We start from the raw sequence: 22,224 nt of genomic DNA on the forward strand, positions 1-22,224 counted from the left end.
TTACAAAACTTCTGACGCACTTCTAGAAGTGATTTCCCCCGACTCCGCCAAACCTTTCGTTTAGCCAAATGTAGTACTACGTGGCTGAACGCAACGAGACAGTAGTACGACTTTATCAATTGCTGTATAACCGTTTGTTTGTTGTTTTAAGTATGTAAGTAATGTTCGTGTAAGAAATATTGAGTGGGTAGCCATCAGTTCTTGTGGCATGATCGATTTGAAAACTGACTAACTCATTAACCGGTACATCAAAAATGGCAATTTTAGAGACTTGCCCCCCCCCCCCCCCCCCAGGCTGGTAAAATTTCTTCCGACGCTTACACCTGATCACCAAGAGCCAAAATACTGGTACTATAATGAGAGACGTAATTCCACCAAGTCAGTGTTTACCTGTTGCGCTACAATACCTTGCTACTGAGAATTCTTTCGAAGATTTGAATTTATAAGTACAGTTTGAGCTTAAAGTATTTGGGACAGAGTTAAACAAGTAATGCAACAATAATCTAAGCACTAAACGATTGTATTCTGGTAGGTAATGTATACACACACATCAATATCCATATATTCATTTATTCATAATTTTGTTCTACCGCTAATTAATTTTTTAAAAAAGCATCGTCCTTTCACGGTCTTTACCCTATTTTGTGAGTAGCAAATCATACGATTTATTCTTGACATTTCTGTTTTGTGCGCTAACATTCCAAAGCACCGACAGATAGCCTACCGTACATATGTATTTCGATGCACTCCGTCATGACGCTCTTTTGTCTTGTTTCGAACTCATTTTCAACACAACGAATAGTAAACACAATGATAGCCACATGTTTAACATTGTCGAGTGGAAGAGACTGGCAAGGATATTGTCACTACCGCCCACAAACGGCACAATATTTCCAGGCAGCCCAATATATTTCAAAAGTTTTTTAAGTTGTCAGTGTTATTGTGCAACCTCTCAATCTCACAATATTATCTATGGGGCGCTTTAGATCCAGGCCTGTACGAATAATCTGAATTTCGTTTACTGTTACAGATCTTGCGTTTCCCCGGTCGAATCCATCGGGAACGGATGTTTTTCACAGCTAAATGTTCATGCAAAACTGAATGTAGGCTACTGTAGTCTTCGATATGACCCTGTATCTCGTGCAAGTCACATGCCGATGCTCCTCAATCTTGTTGCGTACAGCACCTGCTCTTTTTGGAGCATTGTGGCTGAGGTAGCCCCTCTTTTAACTATAATCCACTGTAGATTCTTCGACCAAAAAACGGTGCCCAGTAGTTGCACGGAAGCACAAGACACACGGTCGATCACTCACTATTAACAAGGAATCATCCAGCCTCAGTCATCTGTCCCCTTTTTAACCTTGTCTTTCTCGGTATTTTATCCATGATTTTATCTAGTTATTCTGTTGTGCCTCGTCGGGATTTTTCGACGGGGTTTCCTGAAGCTCGTGTTATCGGGGTTTCCTTTCAATTCTTGTGAAGGAACGGAACTTGGTTTTCCGTTTTATTGTTATTTTATAATAGATTTTCACCGTGCTCTTGGGCATATCGTTAATGTTAAGGTGCTGGTGACCTTACTGTTTAGCGCCCTAAGCCTTACCTTGCATACAGTATTAATAGTAACCTCAGACTTTTTGCAGATGATGCAACTACCTAGAATGAAAGGAGCTGCATAAATAATCAGCTCTCGATAAGACTTCAAAGTGGTGCAACTTGCTTTAAATGTTCAAAAACGTAAAAATGTGCGCATCACAAAACGCAAAAAGTAACAGGCTATGACTACAGTACCAACAAGTCACAGTTTGAATCGGTCAACTTATACGAATACCGGTTGTGACATTTTGTAGGAATATACAGTTCGTTCAAAAAGTTCTGAGACTTATTTTACTCCTGGCGTATAACCCACGCCAGTACCTTCAAGCAACAATGTGCGTTCGATCAGTCAGTTGTGAGTAGGCATTGTTCAGCAGCATACGTACCACCGCAGTGTGCAATTGAGCAACATCTCTAAAACAAGTGTTTCAAGACATTCTACAGAATGTTTCGAAGAATAAAAAAGTGTGTGCAAAGCTGAGTGGGCGCATGCCGCAACCTGATTGAAATGCAAAACGCGAACAGTTTTATCCTGAACAAATCGTCACGAGTGGAAATACTTGGTATTATCAATACAAACCTACCAAAAAACGACAAAGTACAGAAATGCAGAGGAATATCAACGCTATTACGGCATAACTGACACTGAAAACAACGTGACACGCATGTTGAACAACATCGCAAAGAAGGACTTTTCTGAGAGTTTTACGTGGATGTATGAACGTTCTGTGCGTTGTATTCCAGTATGGAGAATTATGTATGATATCTGAATCATTAAAGCCACCATCTTAACGTTTCTCAATTTTTTTAATCTAGTCTCTACATTTTTGGGGCTGACGGGGTATGAAACGATCTCAAAGAGCAGTCGAAGTGGAAGAGGGGGCAGACTGCGGTTCATTAGTTCAATACTAGGGAAATGCAATCAATCTAGAGAGGAGACTGCATACAAAACACTCCTCCCCACCCATCCTAGGGTATTGCTCAATGTGTGGGAGCATATTTAACGCATACAGAGGAGAGCAGGACGAATGCTCACCGGTTTGTTTTAACTGTGGGAGAGTGTCACAGACATGCTGTGGAAACTGAACTGTCAGAAACTTTGAGACAGAGTCTGTCCATCCCGAGAAATCCTGCTTACAAAGTTCCAAGAACTGGCTTTAAATGAGGAGTATATTACTACCCTTTACACATCGCTCCCGCAGGTATCTTGATGATGAGATTACATTAATTACGGCATGCACAGGGGCATTTAAACATCGCACAGAGGCATTTAAACAGTCATTCATCGCTTGCTACTTACGTGAATGGAACGGGAAGAAGCCCTAATAATTGGTTCAATGGCAAGTAACCTCTAGTTTGCAGATTGTGGGTGTGTATGTAGATGTAGATGCTGTTGTGTACGCCACGTCAGCGGGCAACTTTCCTTGCTGAAAGTCCTTCTATCCGTGAAGTGACGATTCTCTCAGCTTGAGCTAGAAACGACCCTTTCAGAACATAGATTGACAGGGTGAACAGTGCATACAAACTCCATAGCCCCGCTTAAGATTGAATACATTGTGCGCTCAATCGAACTGAACTGAGGATGCAGATTTAGTTTTATCTCCATTAGCCATTTTCCTAGGCCAAAAGATAATCGAGAACGATGTTTCGATCAAAAACCACAAACAATTCAATCCATGAGGGCGTTGCAAAATTGTTTTTGAGTTCCAGAAAGGCGTATTGGTTTTCGTCGGACCATCTATGTTAGTTACGAGTTGATACCTTCATTAGTGAAAGTTAGTCCGTCAGTAAAGAGTATTAACGGTATTACTCGCCGATATGCAATTAACCAACGACAAGATTCCAATCTAAGTGAGGTAAAAATTGACACACATGCTAGGAATGACATGAGGTTTTATTAGAACCAAAAAAACAAAGTTCACAAAATGTCCGACAGATGCACGTCGTTTGGTGATGATCGTGTGCTCAGCCGCGACTTTGGTCATGCTTGGCCTCCCAGGTCCTCAGACCTCAGTCCGTGCGATTATTGGCTTTGGGGTTACCTGAAGTCGCAAGTGTATCGTGATCGATCGACATCTCTAGGGATGCTGAAAGACAACATCCGAAGCCAATGCCTCACCATAACTCCGGACATGCTTTACAGTGCTGTTCACAACATTATTCCTCGACTACAGCTATTGTTGAGGAATGATGGTGGACATATTGAGCACTTCCTGTAAAGAACACCATCTTTGCTTTGTCTTACTTTGTTATGCTAATTATTGCTATTCTCATCAGATGAAGCGCCGTCTGTCGGACATTTTTTGAACTTTTGTGTTTTTTTGGTTCTAATAAAACCCCATGTCATTCCAAGCATGTGTGTCAATTTGTACCTCTCTATCTACATTATTCCGTGATTTATTCAGTTTTCAAATTTATACGACTTTTTGATCACCCGGTACATCTATATCTATATGGTTACTCTGCAATTCACACTTAAGTACCTGGCAGAGGGTTCATCGAACCATTTTCATACTACTTCTCTACCATTCCACTCTCGAATGGCACCTGGGAAAAAGGAACACCTAAATCTTTCCGTTCGAGCTCAGATTTCTCTTATTTTATTATGATGATCATTTCTCCCTACATAGGTGGGTGTCAACAAAATATTTTCGCATTGGGAAGAGAAAGTTGGTGATTGAAATTTCGTAAATAGTTCTCGCAGCAAAGAAAACCGCCTTTGTTTCAGTGACTGCCACCCCAACTCGCGTATCATATCAGTGACACTCTCGCCCCTATTGCGCGATAGCACGAAACGAGCTGCCCTTCTTTGCACTTTTTCGATGTCCTCCGTCAATCCTACCTGGTAAAGGATCCCACACCGCGCAGCATTTCCAGCACAGGACGGACAAGTGTCCATTAATATAGGCTGTCTCTTCAGTGGGTTTATACCATCTTCTAAGTGTTCTGCCAACAAAGCGCAGTCTTTGTTTCGCTTTCCCCACAATATTATCTATGTGGTCTTTCTAATTTCAGTTGCTCGTAATTGTAATTCCTAGGTATTTAGTCGAACTGACAGCCCTTAGATTTGTGCGATTCCAATCATATACCTTCATCCCCTTCTGGGACATGTTGAAGCCATCGTAAATGATAAGGACAGAGGCCGTGCAGTCATCAAGTCCGCTTTATTCTTGTAGATACTCTGGGTATGCTTGTTGAAAGACTACGTCCTAACAACTGAACAATGTCTTCTACTTCATCCGCAATCTGTTCATTTGCACGTTCAGATAAAATGTGACTGCTGGGCATTGCACCAGTATCAAGCCGTTCGGTGAAAACACGAGTAAACACTGCCGAATCTGGTTTGGAAATCATTACCATGGTCTCTTCAAGTAGCAGCACCATTTCCGCTACAAGATCCGTTAGCAAATACCATATCAGCATATTCAACATGTGTAGATACGTGCGGCATGCCTAAACGATACACTAGAATTAGGCAACAAATCACATTGCCAGTTGAAAAGTCAATTATGTAAACTCAAACGCAACTTCACAACTTGAAATTCAAATATAAAATCGCAGTCGATAAATAAACCCATAGAGATTGAAGTACAAACACGTGAAGTGAAATCTTATCTCTCTAACCAGGTACGTCTAGAGCGAGGTGACAAAAGACATGGGATAGTGATATGCACACAGACTTGTGGCAGTAGTATCGCGTTCAAAAGGTGTAAAAGGGCAGTGCACTGGCGGAGCCGTCATTTGTAATCAGGTGATTCATGCGAAAAGGTTTCCGACTTTGAACGCAGAGTGGTAGTTGAACCTAGAAATGGTTCAAATGGTCTGAACACTATGGGACTTAACTTCTGAGGTCATCAGTCCCCTAGAACTTAGAACTACTTAAACCTAACCAACCTCAGGACATCACATACATCCATGCCCGAGGCAGGATTCGAACCGGCGACCGTAGCGGTCGCGCGGTTCCAGACTATAGCGCCTAGAACCGCTCGGCCACTCCAGCTGGCTAGTTGAACCTAGACACGTGGGACATTCCATTGCGAAACCGTTAGTTAATTAAATATTCTGAGATCCACAGTGTCAAGAGTATGCCAAGAACACTAATGTTTTTTGCATTATGTCTCAATACGGACAATGGGCATTACGTCTCACCACGGACAACGCAGTGGCTGACGGCCTTCACTCAACGACTGAGAGCAGCAGCATTTGCGTAGAGCTGTCAGTGCTAAAAAATAAACAACACTGCATGAAATAGCTGCAGAAATCAAGGTGGGACGTACGACGAACGTACGCGTTAGGAGAGTGCAGCGAAATTCGGCGTAATGGGCTATGGCAGCAGACGACCGACGCCAAGTTCCTTTGCTAACAGCACGACATCGCCTGCAGCGCCTCTCCTGCGCTCATGTCGATATTCGTTGGACGCCACACGACTGTAAAACCGCGGCCTTGTCAGATGAGTCCTGATTTCAGTTTGTAAGAGCTGAAGGTAGGGTAAGAGTGTGGCCCAGTCCCCACGAAGCCATGGACCCAAGCTGTCAACAAGGAACTGTGCAAGTTGGTGGTGGCTCCACAGTGGTGCGGGACTGGGTCCTCTGGTCCAACTTAACCGAGCATTGACTGGAAATGGTTATGTTCGGCTAGGTGGAGACCATTTGCAGCCATTCATGGGCTTCATGAGCCCAAACTACGACAGAATTCCGTGGATGACAATGCGCCATGTCACCGGGGCATAGTTATTCGCGACTGGTTTAAAGAATATTCTGGAGACTTCTGGCGAATGATTTGGCCATCCAGATCGCCTGAGATGAATCCCATCGATCATTTATGGGACATAATCGAGAGGTCAGGTTGTGCACAAAAGCCAGCGTCGGCAATACTTTCACAATTAAGGACAGCTATAGAGGCAGCAAGGCCCAGTGTTTGTACAGGGGACTTCCAACGACTTGTTGAGTCAATGCCACGTCGTGCTGCTGCACTACGCCGGGCAAAAGGAGGTCCGACACGATATTAGGAGGTACCCCATGTCTTTTCTCACCTCAGTGTAAGTCATCAATAAAAGCTCTACACATGTTATATGCAATGTTTTATTAGAATTAATCTCTGGTACCAGCTACTTAATTCATTCTGGAAACTCCTTGCCGGCTGCTGTGGCGAAGCGGTTCTAGGCGCTTCAGTCCGGAACCGCGAGACCTCTACGGTCGCAGGTTCGAATCCTGCCTCGGGTATGGATGTGTGTGATGTCCTTAGGTTACTTAGGTTTAAGTAGTTCTAAGTTCTAGGGCACTGATGACCACAGATGTTAAGTCCCATAGTGCTCAGAGCCATTTGAACCATTTTTTTTGGAAACTCCTTAAATATTTGCTATTTTTCCAGAAACAGCCCATATAGCGACTTTCTTGACAAACTATGGAAGGAATTCCTCACTGTGGATGGACATAAGCCAACAAGAACAGAAGTATGAGGTAAGGTGTCATGTAAAGTCACGAACAGTCACGCCAAGAATCGACAAGCCGTATGCACAGTGTGAACGACAGTACACGATATGTTTAATAGACTCTGCAAAACACTGTTGAGAATCTCTGTAGGTAGATTGTTCCATTCCCCCTTCGAAGCGGTTTCAGCTCCAGATTATTAATTTCAAAAATGAGTACAAACGTAATCAGTTTTTTTACTTGTAACTCATCAAAAATATTTGCTGAAATGAAAGAGAAAACATAAATGAGCAAAGAGGAAACAGTAAGCGTAAAAAAAATAGTGAATATTGTCAAATTTATGGTAAAACCAAAGTTAGTCACATGCGCATCAACGGCGCCATTTGCTGATCCGACCAGTGCGTGTGGCTACTATTTTGTCGTTTGTATGGGCTGGTTGTGGCGGTAGCAGTTTGGGGAAGGGAGGGGGTGGGGGTGGGGAGTGGACAATCATTATCATCACCCTCAGTCATGGCCTACGAAGGGATAACCAGTTTCACTTTACTGAGTGATACTGTAACTGTTCGTCCATCCATGTCAGTGTCATACGTCTTGTCCCTCCGCACTTATACTGCATCCGGGACGTCATATGATGCCTCTACGGGTCTAACTGTAACGGTATATGAGAGGTGGCCATGAAGTTTTAACTGTCATCCCAAAAAAGAAAATTACCGAGCGAGGTGGTGCAGTGGCTAGAACATTGGACTCGCATTCGGGAAGACGACTGTTCAGACCCGCGTCCGGCCGTCCTAGTTTATGTTTTCCGTGATTTCCCTAAGTCACTTAAAGCAAATGTCGCGGCGGTTCTTTTGAAAGAGCACGGCCGCCTTCTTTCTCCATCCTTTCTTGACCCGGGCATGCGCCTTGTCTCTAATGTCCTCGATGACGTAGGGACGTTAAACACTAAATTCCTCCTCCGCCTCGAAAAAAATTAAGTTCGCTAAGGATGAGGATATTGCGCTAAGGAATACCAAAGTAAGCAGTTCAGTTGAAGAGGAGTGGACATCTCTAAAAAAAGCAGTCACAGATGTGGGACATACAAACAATACAAACATAGGTACAAGGAAGGTAACTGCTAAGAAACCTAGGGTAACAGAAGAAATAGTTTAGTTCATAGACGAAAGAAGGAAATTAAAAAAAAATGTTCAGGGAAAGATTGGAATATAGCAATGTAAATCCCTTAGGAACGAAATAAATAGGAAGTGCCAGGCAGTCAAGGCGAAATGCTTGCAGGAAGGACGTGAAAAAATCAAAAAAGAAATGATCGTCGAGAGGACTGACTCAGAGGGGTCCAGAAAAATGTAGAGACTCTTTGATAGTTAATATCTTTGGAACAAAATGATACATTATTGCAATTTTGCTCAGTAGCTTAGTCCACTGTTTTCTCAACAGATTTTGGCGCGCGTTCTCCAGCAGATGACAGTTAAACAATGAATGAAGTAATACTGTCGTTTGAACAACGCAAGGCCGTGTTGATAGTGGTACTGGAAATACGAAAAAATGATGGAGGTACAATGGCAATGGCGTAATGGATGCGGAACTCAGCCACCAACACATACAACAATTTACCGTATTTAGGATAAACTTGAAGCCGGCAGTACTGTTCGGAATGTGCATATGGAAAGGTATGGTTGACCAAAAACATCAACAAGCCCAGCTTCCAGCGTTGCAGTGTTGCAACATTTTACTAGGTCACCTCCAAAATCTATGAAGGAGGGTGTACGGGAAAGTGGAGTAAGCCAATCAAGCGTACGACAAATTCTGAAGGCTGCAAAGTGGAAAGTGTACATTCCAAGATCACTGTACGCTATGAACGAGGGCGCTGTGGTTTGAAGGATGGTGTCCTGCAAGTGGTTTGAAGGCCTGCTTCGCGAGAATGAACGGATTGGAGGGATGGTTATCTGATCTGACGAGGCGCAGTTAAAAGTTAACGGTATTATAAACCGCCACAACTGCGTGCAAGGGTCCTGAAAATCTTCACGTTCACGTGGACAAACGTGTTAATCTACTCGGTGTTAATGTGTGGTGTGGTCTGTCATCGTAGGGTGTGATTGGCTCATTCTTCTTTGAAGGTACCGTAGCTGGTGAGATGTATCTTCACATGCCATCCGAGAGGCGTTTGGAAATGATAGATTTTACCTACAACAGGATGACGCACCTCCTCTCTACCACAGAGATGTTACAGCGTACTTAGGTGAAAATCTACCTGGACGACTGATAGGTCGAAGAGGAGCTGCTGAGTATCCACCACAGTCTTCAGACCTTACACCTCTTGACTTCTTCCAATGGGAGACCTTGAAAAACGAAGTTTATCAACAGAAGCCAGCTATACTGACTGAGCTACAGAAACTATCGAACTGTCCTGTGCAGTTATCACACCGGCAACACTGACAGTCATAGTTCAGCGGTATCGACGTTGTATGGCTGCTAATGGGGATTATTTTGAACACATAAAATAACCCTGTTGTAACGGTATGTCATTTTGTCCCGTTAATATTGTCTATTAAATAGTGTCTACATTCTTATCAATCCCTCTGTAGAAAAGTCAGAACAACCTTCGGTGAAATTAAAAGTGAGGTTGGTAATAGTAAAAGTGCAATGGAAATTCCACCGTTAAATGCAGAGAGAGCGGATAGATCGGAAAAATTCATAGAATATCTTTATGAGAGGATTGACATGTCTGATGACGCGATGGAAGAAGAAACTGGAGTCGACATGGATGATGTAGGAGATCTACTATTAGAGTCAGTATTTAAGAGAGCTTTGGAAGAGTTGAGATCAAATAAGGCAGAAGGGATAGATAACACTCCACCAGAATTTCTAAAATCATTGGGAGACGTTACAACCAAACCACTACTCAAGTTAGTGTGTAGAATCTATGAGAATGGCGACGTACCATCAGAGTTTCGGAGAAATGTCATACGCACAATTCCGAATATAGCAAGGGCAAGTAAGTACGAGAACCGTCGCGCAATCAGTTTAAGAGCTCGGGCTTCTCACCTGCTGACAAGGATAACACCCAGAAAAATGAAAAACAAAATTTAGGATCCCTTAGATGATCAGTTTGGCTTTAGGAAAGGTAATGCAGCAGAGAGGCAGTTCTAACATTGCACTTGAGAGCAAGACTAAAGAAAAATATCTGGAAAAAGCGTTCGATAGTGTAAAATGGTGCAACATGTTCGAAATTCTGAGCAAAATAAGAGGAATCCATAGAGAAAGACGAATAATATACAGTATGTGAAAGAAACAGGAGAGAACAATAAGACTTGAAGACCAAGAACGAAGGACTCGGATAAAAAAGGGTGCAAGACAGGGATACACTCTCCCGCCCGTACTTTTCAATCTATACATCTAAAAAGAAATGATGGAAATAAAGAAAGGTTCAAGAGAGGGATTAAAACTTAGGATGAAAGGATTTCAATGATAAGATTGGCAGATGACATTATAGTTCTCAGTGAAAGTGAAGAATAATTACAGGATCTGTCGAATGGAATGAACATTCCAACGAATACAGACTGTGGAGCGAGATTAAACCGGAGAAAGACAAAAGGAATGAGAAGTAGCAGAAATGAGAATAGCCAGGAACTTAACTTAGAAATTGGCTATCACGATACAAACGAAGTTCAGGAATAGAGCTACCATGAGAGCGAAATTAACCATGACGGACGAAGCAAGGACGACATGAAAAGCTTACTAGCACAAGCAAAGAGAAAATTCAAGAGAAGTCTGTTGGTATCAAACGTAAAGTTTACTTCAAGGAAGCAATTTCTGAGAATGTTCGTTTGGAGCATAGCATTGTATGGCAGTGAATCATGAACAGTTGGAAAACCGGAACAGAAGAAAATCGAATCGCTTGAGACTTGGTGCTGCAGAAGAGCGCTGAAAATTAGATGTACTGATAAGATAAGATATCAGGAGGTTCTTCGCAGAATCATCGAAGAAAGGAGCATTTGAAAACACCATCAAGAAGAAGGGACGGGAGGATAAGGAAGTGTGTTAAGACATCAGGGAATATCTCCAGTGTACGAAAGGGAGCTGTAGACGGTAAAAACTGTAGGAGAAGACAGAGATTGCAATACATCCAGTAAATAATTGAGAACGCAGGGTGTGAGCGCTACTCTGACCCGAAGAGATCGGCATAGGAGAGAAATTCGTGGCGGGCCGCACAGGCCAGTCAGAAGACTGATGACTTAGAAACAAAACGGTGCCTCCCATTGATAAAGGGGAGTCTCGTGCGGCAGTTCGATTTCTACATATAAAGTATAATAACGGTACAGCGATTCATGCTGAGATGGTGGACACAGTTAGGTAGCACAGACGTTTCCAGAGTTGTCCAGTAAGCCTGAATGGCAAAATACGAAGTAACAGAGCATCTCTCTGGAATCTCAAGAGAAGTCCTGGTGCTAGAAGAATGGCGCAACACAATCAAGACGATAGTGGAAAAAGTGAGAATAAATGATGGATCAGTTTTGAACATCTTGCACGACATTTACAACACGACAAACGTACCATGCTCCTCTGCTGGATTCTGCGACTGTTCACAGCTATTCAAAAGGCCCACCGAACCGAAGCAGCAGCTGTGTCTGTTGAAGCTCCATGGACGGGTACTACAATTTAAGACAAATAAAACGATGCACCACGAAGGAATTATCCGAATGAGATGGTAATTAGTTTATGTGATGCATATGTTGTCAAACAAATTATTACATTTTCAGAAAAAATGAATGATTTATTCAAGAGACAGGGCTTCAGGTACTGAGCAAGTCAATGAGGCTTTGATCCATCTCTGGCCCTTATGCAAACAGTTTGTGGCTTGGCATTGATTGACAGAATTATTTGATGTCCTCCTGAGGTATATCGTGTCAAATTTTGTCCAATTGGCGCATTAGATCGTCAACATCCCGAGAAGGTTGGAGGACCCTGCCCATTATACTCAGTCAGTTATTGAGAGATCCAACGACCTTGATGACCAAGGTAGGGTTTGGCAAGCACGAAGACAAGCGGTAGACACTCTCGGCAAGTGCGGGCTGACATTATCTTGCTGAAATGTAAGCCCAGAATGATTTGCCGTGAAGGGCAACAAAAAGGTGCGTAGAATACCGTCGACGGGGGCTGTGCTGGAAGGGTGCTGAGGACGACAACCAAAGGTCTCTACATGAAAAGAATTGGCAGCCCAGACCATTATTCCTGGTTGTTGGGCTGTACGGTGGCCGACAGTCAGGTTGGTATCCCATTACTGTCCAGGGCGTCTCCATACACGTCTTCGCTGGTAATCGAAGCGGAACACATCGCTGAAGGCAGCTTTAGTCCAGTCAGTGACATTCCAGGCCGAATGTGTTCGACACCACGGCCAACGGGCTTGTTGGTGGGCAGAGGTCAATGGTAGCAGGCACTAGAGGCACCGTGAGTTCAGCCACGTTTCTTTGAGCCTCCTACTAATGGTCCTTGTTGTCACTGAAGCACCAGTTGCACGTCGGATGATGATAATGATGACTCTGGGACTCTGAGTGCCTCTCTGATTGCTCGGTTCTCACGTTCTGCAGTCGTTCTATCTCGACTGCTTCCTTCTTGACACTTTGTTCGGCCATGAGTCACCTATTCCTGAACATTGTCAAATATTGGCATTGCTCCGATCCAGACGTCGAGCGATTCGCAGATTACTCCAACCGGCTTCTTTGAGCGCAACAACACGTCCTCTCCAAAATGCTGATATCTGCGGATATTGTTCACACGGCTGCTTGTGAGGCATAGTTACCGTCTAGGTGTGAACACAAAATGAAATTTGCAAAAATTTTATGGCCTGGTATCAACATGTCTCCTGTTTACTATTCTTACGAGCTGCGCGGTGAAATTGCGTTGCGGCATCACACATCCATCCATCGGCAGCCAGAGTTTACAGTTTTGCGTTTTCCTTTGTTATCTGTAGGAATATCAATTAGAGACCAATTTGCGTAACTCCTTCGAAGTGCGTCGTTTTTTGTCTGTAAGTGTATTTGTATCACTATGTCCTGGAGAGGAAGGAACAAACTCAGCAGCGGGGGCATTCATTCACTACTGCCGAAGAAAGTCAGGACCCAACCATCATCGCACATGGTGAGACTGACATGGTGTACTGCAAACAGATTGTACTCGCAAGAGGCAAATCGTCACAGGAGCAAACCCCAGAAATTTCCTGGCGATATTACAGCAGGCCGTCCAGACAAAGTGCCGCGGAAACCTATCCGAGGGGTTTTATCGCTCTATGATATCGCCCCAACTGATTCTGCACGGGTCACAATCACATATGCTGCTTTTTTGGGCTATCCAATTTTTTCTCACTCCCCATATTCTCCTGACATAGCACACAGTGCCTTCTTTTTCTTGCCTTGGACGGCAGGCATTTCCAGAATGACGATGAGGTGAATTTCGAGGTGTAACGTTTCTAGAACAGCGTATATTCAGTCTAAAACCAAGGTTTACGCCAAGACATCCGTGGTCGGAAATGATTTCCTGCCGTGTAGGGCGATTATACAGAGAAGGGTAACACCACCAGCAAATTTCACAGATGTAGTTTGATTTTTTTCCGAGTAGATAATTTAAAAAAAAGTTATACCCTTCGTATGTAAAGCATCGTATCTCCGGTGTTTTTTTGTGTGCTGTAAGCGATCGTGATTGGTCGTCATCGCCGCACTTGAACGCGCAGCTGCTCTCTAAACTTTGACAATTTGATGATGCCATGTGACATATTCCTTAACATTCACTTGATAGAGGTAGTGTTTGACCGTATAGCACCTCGCCTGTCAGAGTGTCTAAGTCTCTTTTAAAAGACGCATGCGATCCCAAAAAGTTCAACAGCAGCTGCTCGACCCAGTCTTTCGTGGCGGGGCACCTGAGCGCTGTGTTTTGAACGCGCTATACAGTGCGGTTAATGGCTGGGTGATATACATTCGTGCGAATGGGTTTCGTTACCAAAAGCACCATTAAAGTCTTGAACAAACTGTTTTCTTTAGTCAGCTGTTTTGTGTGAGCATATCTCGGAAACGTCCGTGCGATCTGGGATACGACGCATCCTTCTGTGGAAGTTATTGGTAAAAACTTCCGATCGGGATGTATAGCGGCCTGTTAATGTTACACAATGAAGGTTTCCGATACTGGTAACGTGCCCACTACGTGCATGCGCACATTTGCGAAATGTTGACTGGGTGGTACAAAGGAACCTCGGCGCTTTGTGACTTGACGCTTGAAAGTCTGGTATTTACGTAGAAACTATTTGCAATACCTCTCTAAGCCAGGCAACACGAATGCACCTTCGACTAAAAGCATTGTTGCTATGAGCCCCTGTGTGATAAAATCTACGGTGCGGGGAAATGGCAGATAGATGAAATTCTGCTGTTAGCTACGGCTTTAATCTATCTGTAACTCCAGAGAGCTACCTATGTCTGGTTTTAGGCATAAAGATCGAGGCCCGTTTCAGTAATTTCTCATATTCTGCTGCACATCAATATGGTCACCAACAGCGTTGCCACCACGCTCTTATTCAGAAACGAATACAGACAGCGTCAACTGGAGCTGCCAGACCACAACCTGTTGCTTGCTTCAGTTTGCTAGTAACGGCCGAAACTAACTGAAAAACTACTCACCTCCAACTGAGGCAGCTTCTTTTATTACGGTGGCTTGTGACGTCCTCTGGCCTGAATAAATGCACTGATTCGTTTGGAAAGGGTTTCATAAAGCCGTTATATCCCCTTTCGAGGCAAGCTGTCCAACAACTGTTGTAACTGGTATTCGAAATGCTGGATACTGGCACTGGGACTGAGCTGACGTCAAAGTTAGGACAGATCTGGAGAGCTTGCTGGCCAGGGAAGTACTGTGGACGAGCATTGTCCGGTTGAAAAATTACGCTATGATACAGTCTCATGAGAGGTAACATATGAGGACGCAGTATGTCCGTGATGTAGCGTTGGGACGTCAGAGTTCCACAATCACCACCAATCGTGACCCGCAGTCATTTCCGAAGACTCCCCACACCATGACGTTAGGAGCAACTACGTTGTGCCACTTCAAAATACAGAGGGGAACCTCTTCTCAGGTTGCCGGCATACTCGTCGACGATGGTCATCCGCGGTAGTGCAGGACCACGATTCAGCGTTGAAAATGAGACGCCATTCGTCGGTAGTCCATACTTCCTGGTCACACCACCACCCCAAATGCAGCCGTTTGTGTTGGGGCGTTAATGGCGGCTTACACATGAGACGGCTACTAGCCTCAGACCAATGATGTGAGATGATATTGCGTGGAGCCCATTACTTACTCTCGAATGTCAGGTGCATATATAAAAGAGTTACTGTGTGCTTGGTACACAGTACGGTGATCCTAGCTCGTACTGGTCAGACCTCGTCGACCGGAACGATGAATATGCCTACCCTCACGTTGCCATGCAGTCCAGCATCGGATCATTGTCACATCAGAAGGCTCCACAAATCTGGAACTAGCACGTTCTACCAGCTGGCCGTACAGAGACGACAATGATATCCCTTTCAAACTGCCGTCCGGTGTGGCCGAGCGGTTCTAGGCGCTGCAGCCTGGAACCGCGCGATCGCTACGGTCGCAGGTTCGAATCCTGCCTCGGGCATGGATGTGTGTGATGTCCTTAGGGTAGTTAGGTTTAAGTAGTTCTAAGTACTAGGAGACTGATGACCTCAACAGTTAAGTCCCACAGTGCTCAGAGCCATTTGAACCATTTTGTTTAATGTTATTACCAGGCATGGCACGGCATGTAAGGGGCGTTAAGAGCGTGAGATGAACGATCGCTGTGAAGGACACGGGATGCCGCGTACCAAAGTGAGTCAGCGTTATCAGCACCTGACAGAATCTGAAGGGGACCCCGTTGTGCGTCTGCAGTTGTCTGGCTGGTCAGATCGTGCAATATCCAGATCTGCGAGGCGTACGGATGTGACATTAGCCCTGCGTTGGAATGCATGGGAAGTGAGCGTAGTCGAGTTCAGGCTGACCACGTCTGACTCGACACGGAACCCCTTCACATCCGTGTCTGCCACTAGGGAACAAGCAATATTCTCCCTGCAATATTCTTAGCTACCCCGCACCGTTACTCAGAGACGAGCAGGAGCCGGACTAAGGAGTTACCGTCCCATAAGTAGGCTGCCATTATAACACAACACAAACGGCTGCAGTTGGAATGGTGCCATGACCGGAATGCATGGACTGCTGATGAAAGACGTTCGCGTTGTGTTCAGCGACGAACAGCGGTGCTGCACTGCCGCAGATGACCATTGTTGGCGAGTATGGCGGCTACCTGGAGAATTGGTCCCATCCTTCGAATGTTTTGGAGAGACACAACGGTGTTATTCCTGCCGTCGTGGTGTGTGAAGCCATCGTGCACTACTTCGGGTAACGGCTGGTAGTACTTCAGGGAACTCTGACGGCACAACATTACGTCATGGGCATCCTGCGTCCTCATTTGTTACCTTTCATATAACAGTATCGTTGCCATTTTTCAGCAGGACAAGTCCATATACCGCACGTGTATCTATTAACTGCCTTGGCTCGATACTGTAATCACTGAAATAACATCGCATACGTTTTTGACGAGGCAAATTTCATTTCGTTTTCTCCTCCTGTTGTGTATGCTTCACTTTTTTTATTTTAAAATTTTATGTTGCAAACTCCTCTCCTGGTGTGGGATCTTATGCACCAGCTTAAACAGTCTGTGCTTAAATGTCACCCTGGATATACATAAATATCGACTTTTAGTTTAAAGTGTTCCGATTACATTAAATGCTGTAATAATAAAACATACTATAGCAAGTTGGTAGTGATGGGTACACCAAGATCTTTATATATAAAATATCCGCGTGCGTATATTTGTGCTCGGAAAACTCGTAAAGTAGCCACTCGATTGACGTGAAATTTTAACACAATTTTGCTTTCGAACATGAACGTTTTTTTATCGACCTGTTTTTAAATATTTGTAATACATAAATAAATATTAATATATAAGGGGAAAACGTTGTTACCAAAAATTTCGAGAAGTTCTTGACAGATTTACTTAAAATTTTACGTGATACTGTTATGATCATTCAGACGGACAATACGCTATATATCTTTTACCATGTGAATACATATGTTATATATAAAGACATAAAGAGGAAATATTGTTACCAAAAATCTCAAAAATACTCGACCGATTTACTTCAAATTTTTTACGTATTATTCTAGTAAATGTTTGGGCAAACATAAGCTACACATAAGATATATATATATATATATATATATATATATATATATATATATATATATATATATGTGTGTGTGTGTGTGTGTGTGTGTGTATGTGTGTGTGTGAGTGTATGTGTAGCCTATGTTTGTCCAAACATTTACTAGAAAATATGTAAAAATTTGAAGTAGAAAAATTCGAGGACTCTGACATTGCAGCGCAATTTCTCAAGTACTAGCAATAAAAAAATGTCTCTCACAAAATTTCGTTCTGCGCATATTTTCCGGCAGTAAACGGAGGTTAAAGATGGGCAATCTCGCAACACTGTAATTATACGAGTATGTAACCTAACTACCTCTGGCAGCATCTAGTAGCAGTGCTGTGCATTGGGTAGCACTTTGGGTGAACACAAAGAAGGTCCAGGGTTCGATTCTGGGTCGAGGGATATTTCTTTTTATTTGCATGGTATGGCATCTGGTGTCTTAATCGTCTTAAACCTATTTGCACTTACATACCACGAACACAGAAGTGGAAGTACAATCGCTGTCACTGGTCAGCTTTTAAAGAAGCCTTCTGCACGTCGTGGACGCGAATTGTTCACCACTCCATCTACTAGATTCCATGCCTGTTTTCTGTGTACTCTCCCCCAATGGTCCCACCCATTACGTTTCGTTATGACCTTACGTTGAAGGTAGGGCTAGCAATGTGCAATTTCCAACATGAACAATGTAAATGTCGGATACATGTGGCTTAAGAAACGGTCTATACTGCAGTATTATTTGGCAGAAGAAGTTGGCAAACACAAACAAATACATTTGGATCCAGAATCGAATCCTCGATCTCCTGCATGCTAACGTTAAAGGCTGTCCACTGCAAAACTAGACAGCACTGTATCCTGACGGAGGTAGTTAACGTACATGTGATTACAGTGTTGCCAAATTGCCAATCTTAGCGTCCATTTACTAGTGGAAACATGGGCAGGACTAAATTTTGTGAGACATTTTTGTATCACTGGCATGTGAGGAACCGCGCCGCGATGTCCGAGTGCGCGAATTTTTCTTCACCCTGTATGTATATATGTCAGCGGAGCATTTATACACAAATTGTTTCTCCCAAGTATGTTCTCTGTCACGATATAAATTTTTAAACATACATTGTATGTGCAACAATGTGCTGTTTTGTTTTCTTCCTCGCAGAAGATTTCCACAGAAAACAGAAAGTTGTATTTATGACTTATCGGCTTGTGTTTAGAATACTACTGCAGAACTTGAATTTGCAATAACTTTGAACAAGGTACAAGGTCAGAGAAAGGGTGGAGAGGAAGATGGTATGGATAGAGCTGCGGGAGAAAATGGACATGGAGAACGGAAAGGAAAGAGGAGGACAAACAGAGGGGGGGGAGGGGGGGAGGGGGGGGGGGAGACAGGGCGTGGAACGCGGGTCACGATGGCGGATTTCTCCTCCGGAACTACCACCGCACGCAGAGGGGGTGTGGGGGGGGGGGGGGGCGTTTCAAATGCTCTCTGCTCTCGTTCTATGTGGCCGACACAATGTAGTAGCGTGTGCTTCTAACCCACGGCGTGGTCACGGCGCGGATGCAAGTCGCGGTAGCTGGCCCAGCCCACGCTGTTGTCTTGTTGTGTGACCGTGGTTCCTTAGCTAAAGGCTGCCACCTGTTTCGGGAGCTCAGTCTGCTACTTTGGCTCGTAACATGTGAATTAAGTTTTCTCACTTCAGGCGACACATTACGATGCCCACAAAATGGTTCAAATGGCTCTGAGCACTATGGGACTCAACTTCTGAGGTCATTAGTCCCCTAGAACTTAGAACTAGTTAAACCTAACTAACCTAAGGACATCACAAACATGCATGCCCGAGGCAGGATTCGAACCTGCGACCGTAGCGGTCTTGCGGTTCCAGACTGCAGCACCTTTAACCGCACGGCCACTTCGGCCGGCTACGATGCCCACAACGGCGTATATTTTCAGCGCTTTTTCTGCTGTTTGTGGTAACACATCCAAACCACCAGTAGACACTGTTGACACCATCTTTGCTTCCACTGGATGATAGGGATGTCGTACACTGATGAGCCAGAACATTATGACCGCTTGATTAAAAAGTGAGTTGGTCCACTTTTGGAACGCAAGACAACGGCGATTCCGCTTGCAGAGGTATGTGGCTCCAGAAATCTATGCACAGGTCACGTAGTCACCGTAACTTACGAGCCAGTAGTTTGAGGGGGTGGAGCGGTGCCGATAGCGTTCCAGGTGTGTTCCAGCTGGTTCAGACAAGCTAATTTGTTCCAAAGACATCAAAATAAGTTCACTACCGCGTTCCTCAAATCACTGTAGCACGACTTTGGTATTGTGACGCCGACAGTTATTTTAATGGAAGGTATCATCGCTGGCGGGGAAGATATCAAGAATGCAGGTGGTCTCCAATAACGCTCACATAGTCCACGGGCGTCATAGTGCATTCAGTCACAGCCACAGGTCTCATGGAAACCCCTGGGAATGTCCACCATACGATAATATTGCCCACAGTATCCTGTGTCCTTGGTGCTGTACACGTTCATCGACCAACCTCCATGATGCGGCACATGCTTCGAGCAGCAAGTAGCCTGGATGACAGTGTATCTGAACACGACCGTCGATCTGGTCTAATGAGAAACGTGATTCATCCGATCAGGTGACACGTCGGCATTGATCCACGGTCCAGTCTTCACGATCCCGTGCCCACTACAACAGTGTAGTTGTGTCAAGATAGGAGCATATTGTGGTTGTCAGCTGCGGAGTATCATGTTCACAAATGTGCGCTAACGATGTGCTTCGAAACACTTGTACACGCACTATACCTGTAAACTGTCGTCAGATCCGCCAGAGGCTGCTATAGAGAGCGGTCAAGGCTCCACATATCCCGTTCAGTGAAGAGGCGTCGACGTCCAGAAACCTCATCCGCACTCGTGGTCTCACCATCTTTCAACCACAGATGCTCATCATAGTGGCATGCGAACAGCCGACGAGCTTCGCCATTTCCAAGATGCTCGTTCCTAGAAGCCGGGGTATAATAATCGGCCCCTTTTCAGGGGTTTCCTCATTTTCGGCCCATGTCGTCGCTAGAATGATTCCCAGTTCGTCTGCTCCTTTTATGTACTTTCCTTACCGCATCAAGCACCTGCAACGCCACTGGTTGGCATTCAGTCTCGTGGTGAGCAGTAGTGACCATGTTTTGGCGCATCAGTGTATATTACGCAACATATCTATGGTTGCCCCACTTCCAGCTAATATAAGAGCGCAGTCTGTGTATTTGAGCTACTTGAGTCTTTGAGCTATCTTCCACTTATTACGGTTCTAAAAATTTTCTCCTAGAATGGAAGCTAGTCTATAAACTTCAGAGATCAATTTTCAGTGTGTTCACGTAACTGTTTTCGGGTTCCCTGTATACGAGGGTAATCCCAAAAATAAGGTCTCCTATTTTTTTTATAAGTACATAGGCCTGTTTATTTCTACAATGGTTTCATCAGTTTACAGCTTGACATTTAGCTATTTTTCGACATAATCACCATTTCTGTCGATGCATTTTTGTAGACGCTGTGGCAGTTTTCCGGCCAAATGTTTCGTCATCCGTGACAATTGAGTCCAGAAAGTTGTCCTGTTCGGCTGCAAGGCGGTGAAGAAATGTGCGGGAAGTATCAACTCGTTGCCGCGTGTCAGCATGCATGACACCCATCTTGCGCACACTTTCCGGTAGTTCAATGTTTCCGTTAAAATTCTGTGAGCGGTGCTTCGGGAAACCTCAGGAACCAACGTGCAGAGATCATCCAGGGTGATCCTCCGATCTTCACACATGCTTTGCTCAACCTTCAACACTGTCTCCTCAGAAATTGATGGTCTCCCGCTCCTTCGGTTCGACCAGCTGCAAACTCTCTACAGCAGTTACGAACATTTTTGACATCCATGCACGTCTCACCATACACTTCCATCAATTGGCGATGGATTTTAATCGGCGCAGTGCCCTTTGCGTTCAAAAACCGAATAACTGCGCGCAATTCGCACTTGGCGGTAACATCCAACGGGAGCACCATTCTCAACGGCTGCCAAGCCAAGACTGAGCGCATGTTTACACACAGCGCGTGAAGCACTCTTCATAACAGTGTTACCAACTGCCCCATAAACAGAGTTCCTCACTTATAAAAAAAATAGGAGACCTCGTAGTTACCAACAGTCTCATAAAATCTCAGTAGACATTTCTTGTAAATTTACATTTTTCAACTATTCCAAATAATATTATCCACAACTAGTGTAACAGTAATTAGTGTAGTGACACACTCAGGTAATCTAGTGAAAGTAAGCTGAGATAATTGTAAATAACGTAGCAAGTAGTTAGGTGGAATGTTTGCAACACTTACCCTCTGTAATATGTCAAATGCTGTTACCAGTGCAGACGAAAAATTGGCGATATTTTCCGATTTTCGTGACTCCAAGTTGTTTTTCAGTTCTCTGATGTTTTCCATGTTCGCCTGAAAAAGAAAATTAGACTGATACTAGTTTTACTTTGCAGGGGTACTCGTAGAAGATGTGTGAACGAAATGCAAATTACGATGAACACGAAGAAAGTGAAGCTTCAATTAGAAAGAACGAGAACGCTAACATCTCACTGGCAGACTGCAAATGATGTAGAATAAGTATGAACAGCACATATTTAATGTGTAAATAGACAATTGTAATTTGCAATTTTTGTTTTGGTACTTACTGTAATTGATACATTTATATGTTTAATTTTTTCTTAGGTGGATGTATAGAAATTACGATTACATTCTACATAATAGCAGATGGAATAACAGGTAAGACGTTTGAATATTATCACAGTCACTATTTATTCCCGCCTTATTCCTGTTGACCCTCTTGGAAATATCGAAGACTTATATGCGAAAGTGACACATGTAACAGC

The 22,224-nt window shown here is 44.0% G+C and overlaps 1 protein-coding gene across 1 annotated transcript in view; it reads right to left on the reverse strand.

Moving 5' to 3' along the window:
- Window positions 1–22,224, reverse strand: part of LOC124613049 (voltage-dependent calcium channel subunit alpha-2/delta-3) — a 622,965-nt gene that overhangs the window by 324,567 nt on the left and 276,174 nt on the right. Inside the window, exon 6 of the mRNA XM_047141624.1 lies at window positions 21,683–21,793. Coding sequence (XP_046997580.1) covers window positions 21,683–21,793 — 111 coding nt within the window. The remainder of the gene's footprint in view (window positions 1–21,682; window positions 21,794–22,224) is intronic.

Source organism: Schistocerca americana, chromosome 4, assembly GCF_021461395.2.
Source record: "Schistocerca americana isolate TAMUIC-IGC-003095 chromosome 4, iqSchAmer2.1, whole genome shotgun sequence".
Taxonomy (NCBI): Eukaryota; Metazoa; Arthropoda; class Insecta; order Orthoptera; family Acrididae; genus Schistocerca; species Schistocerca americana.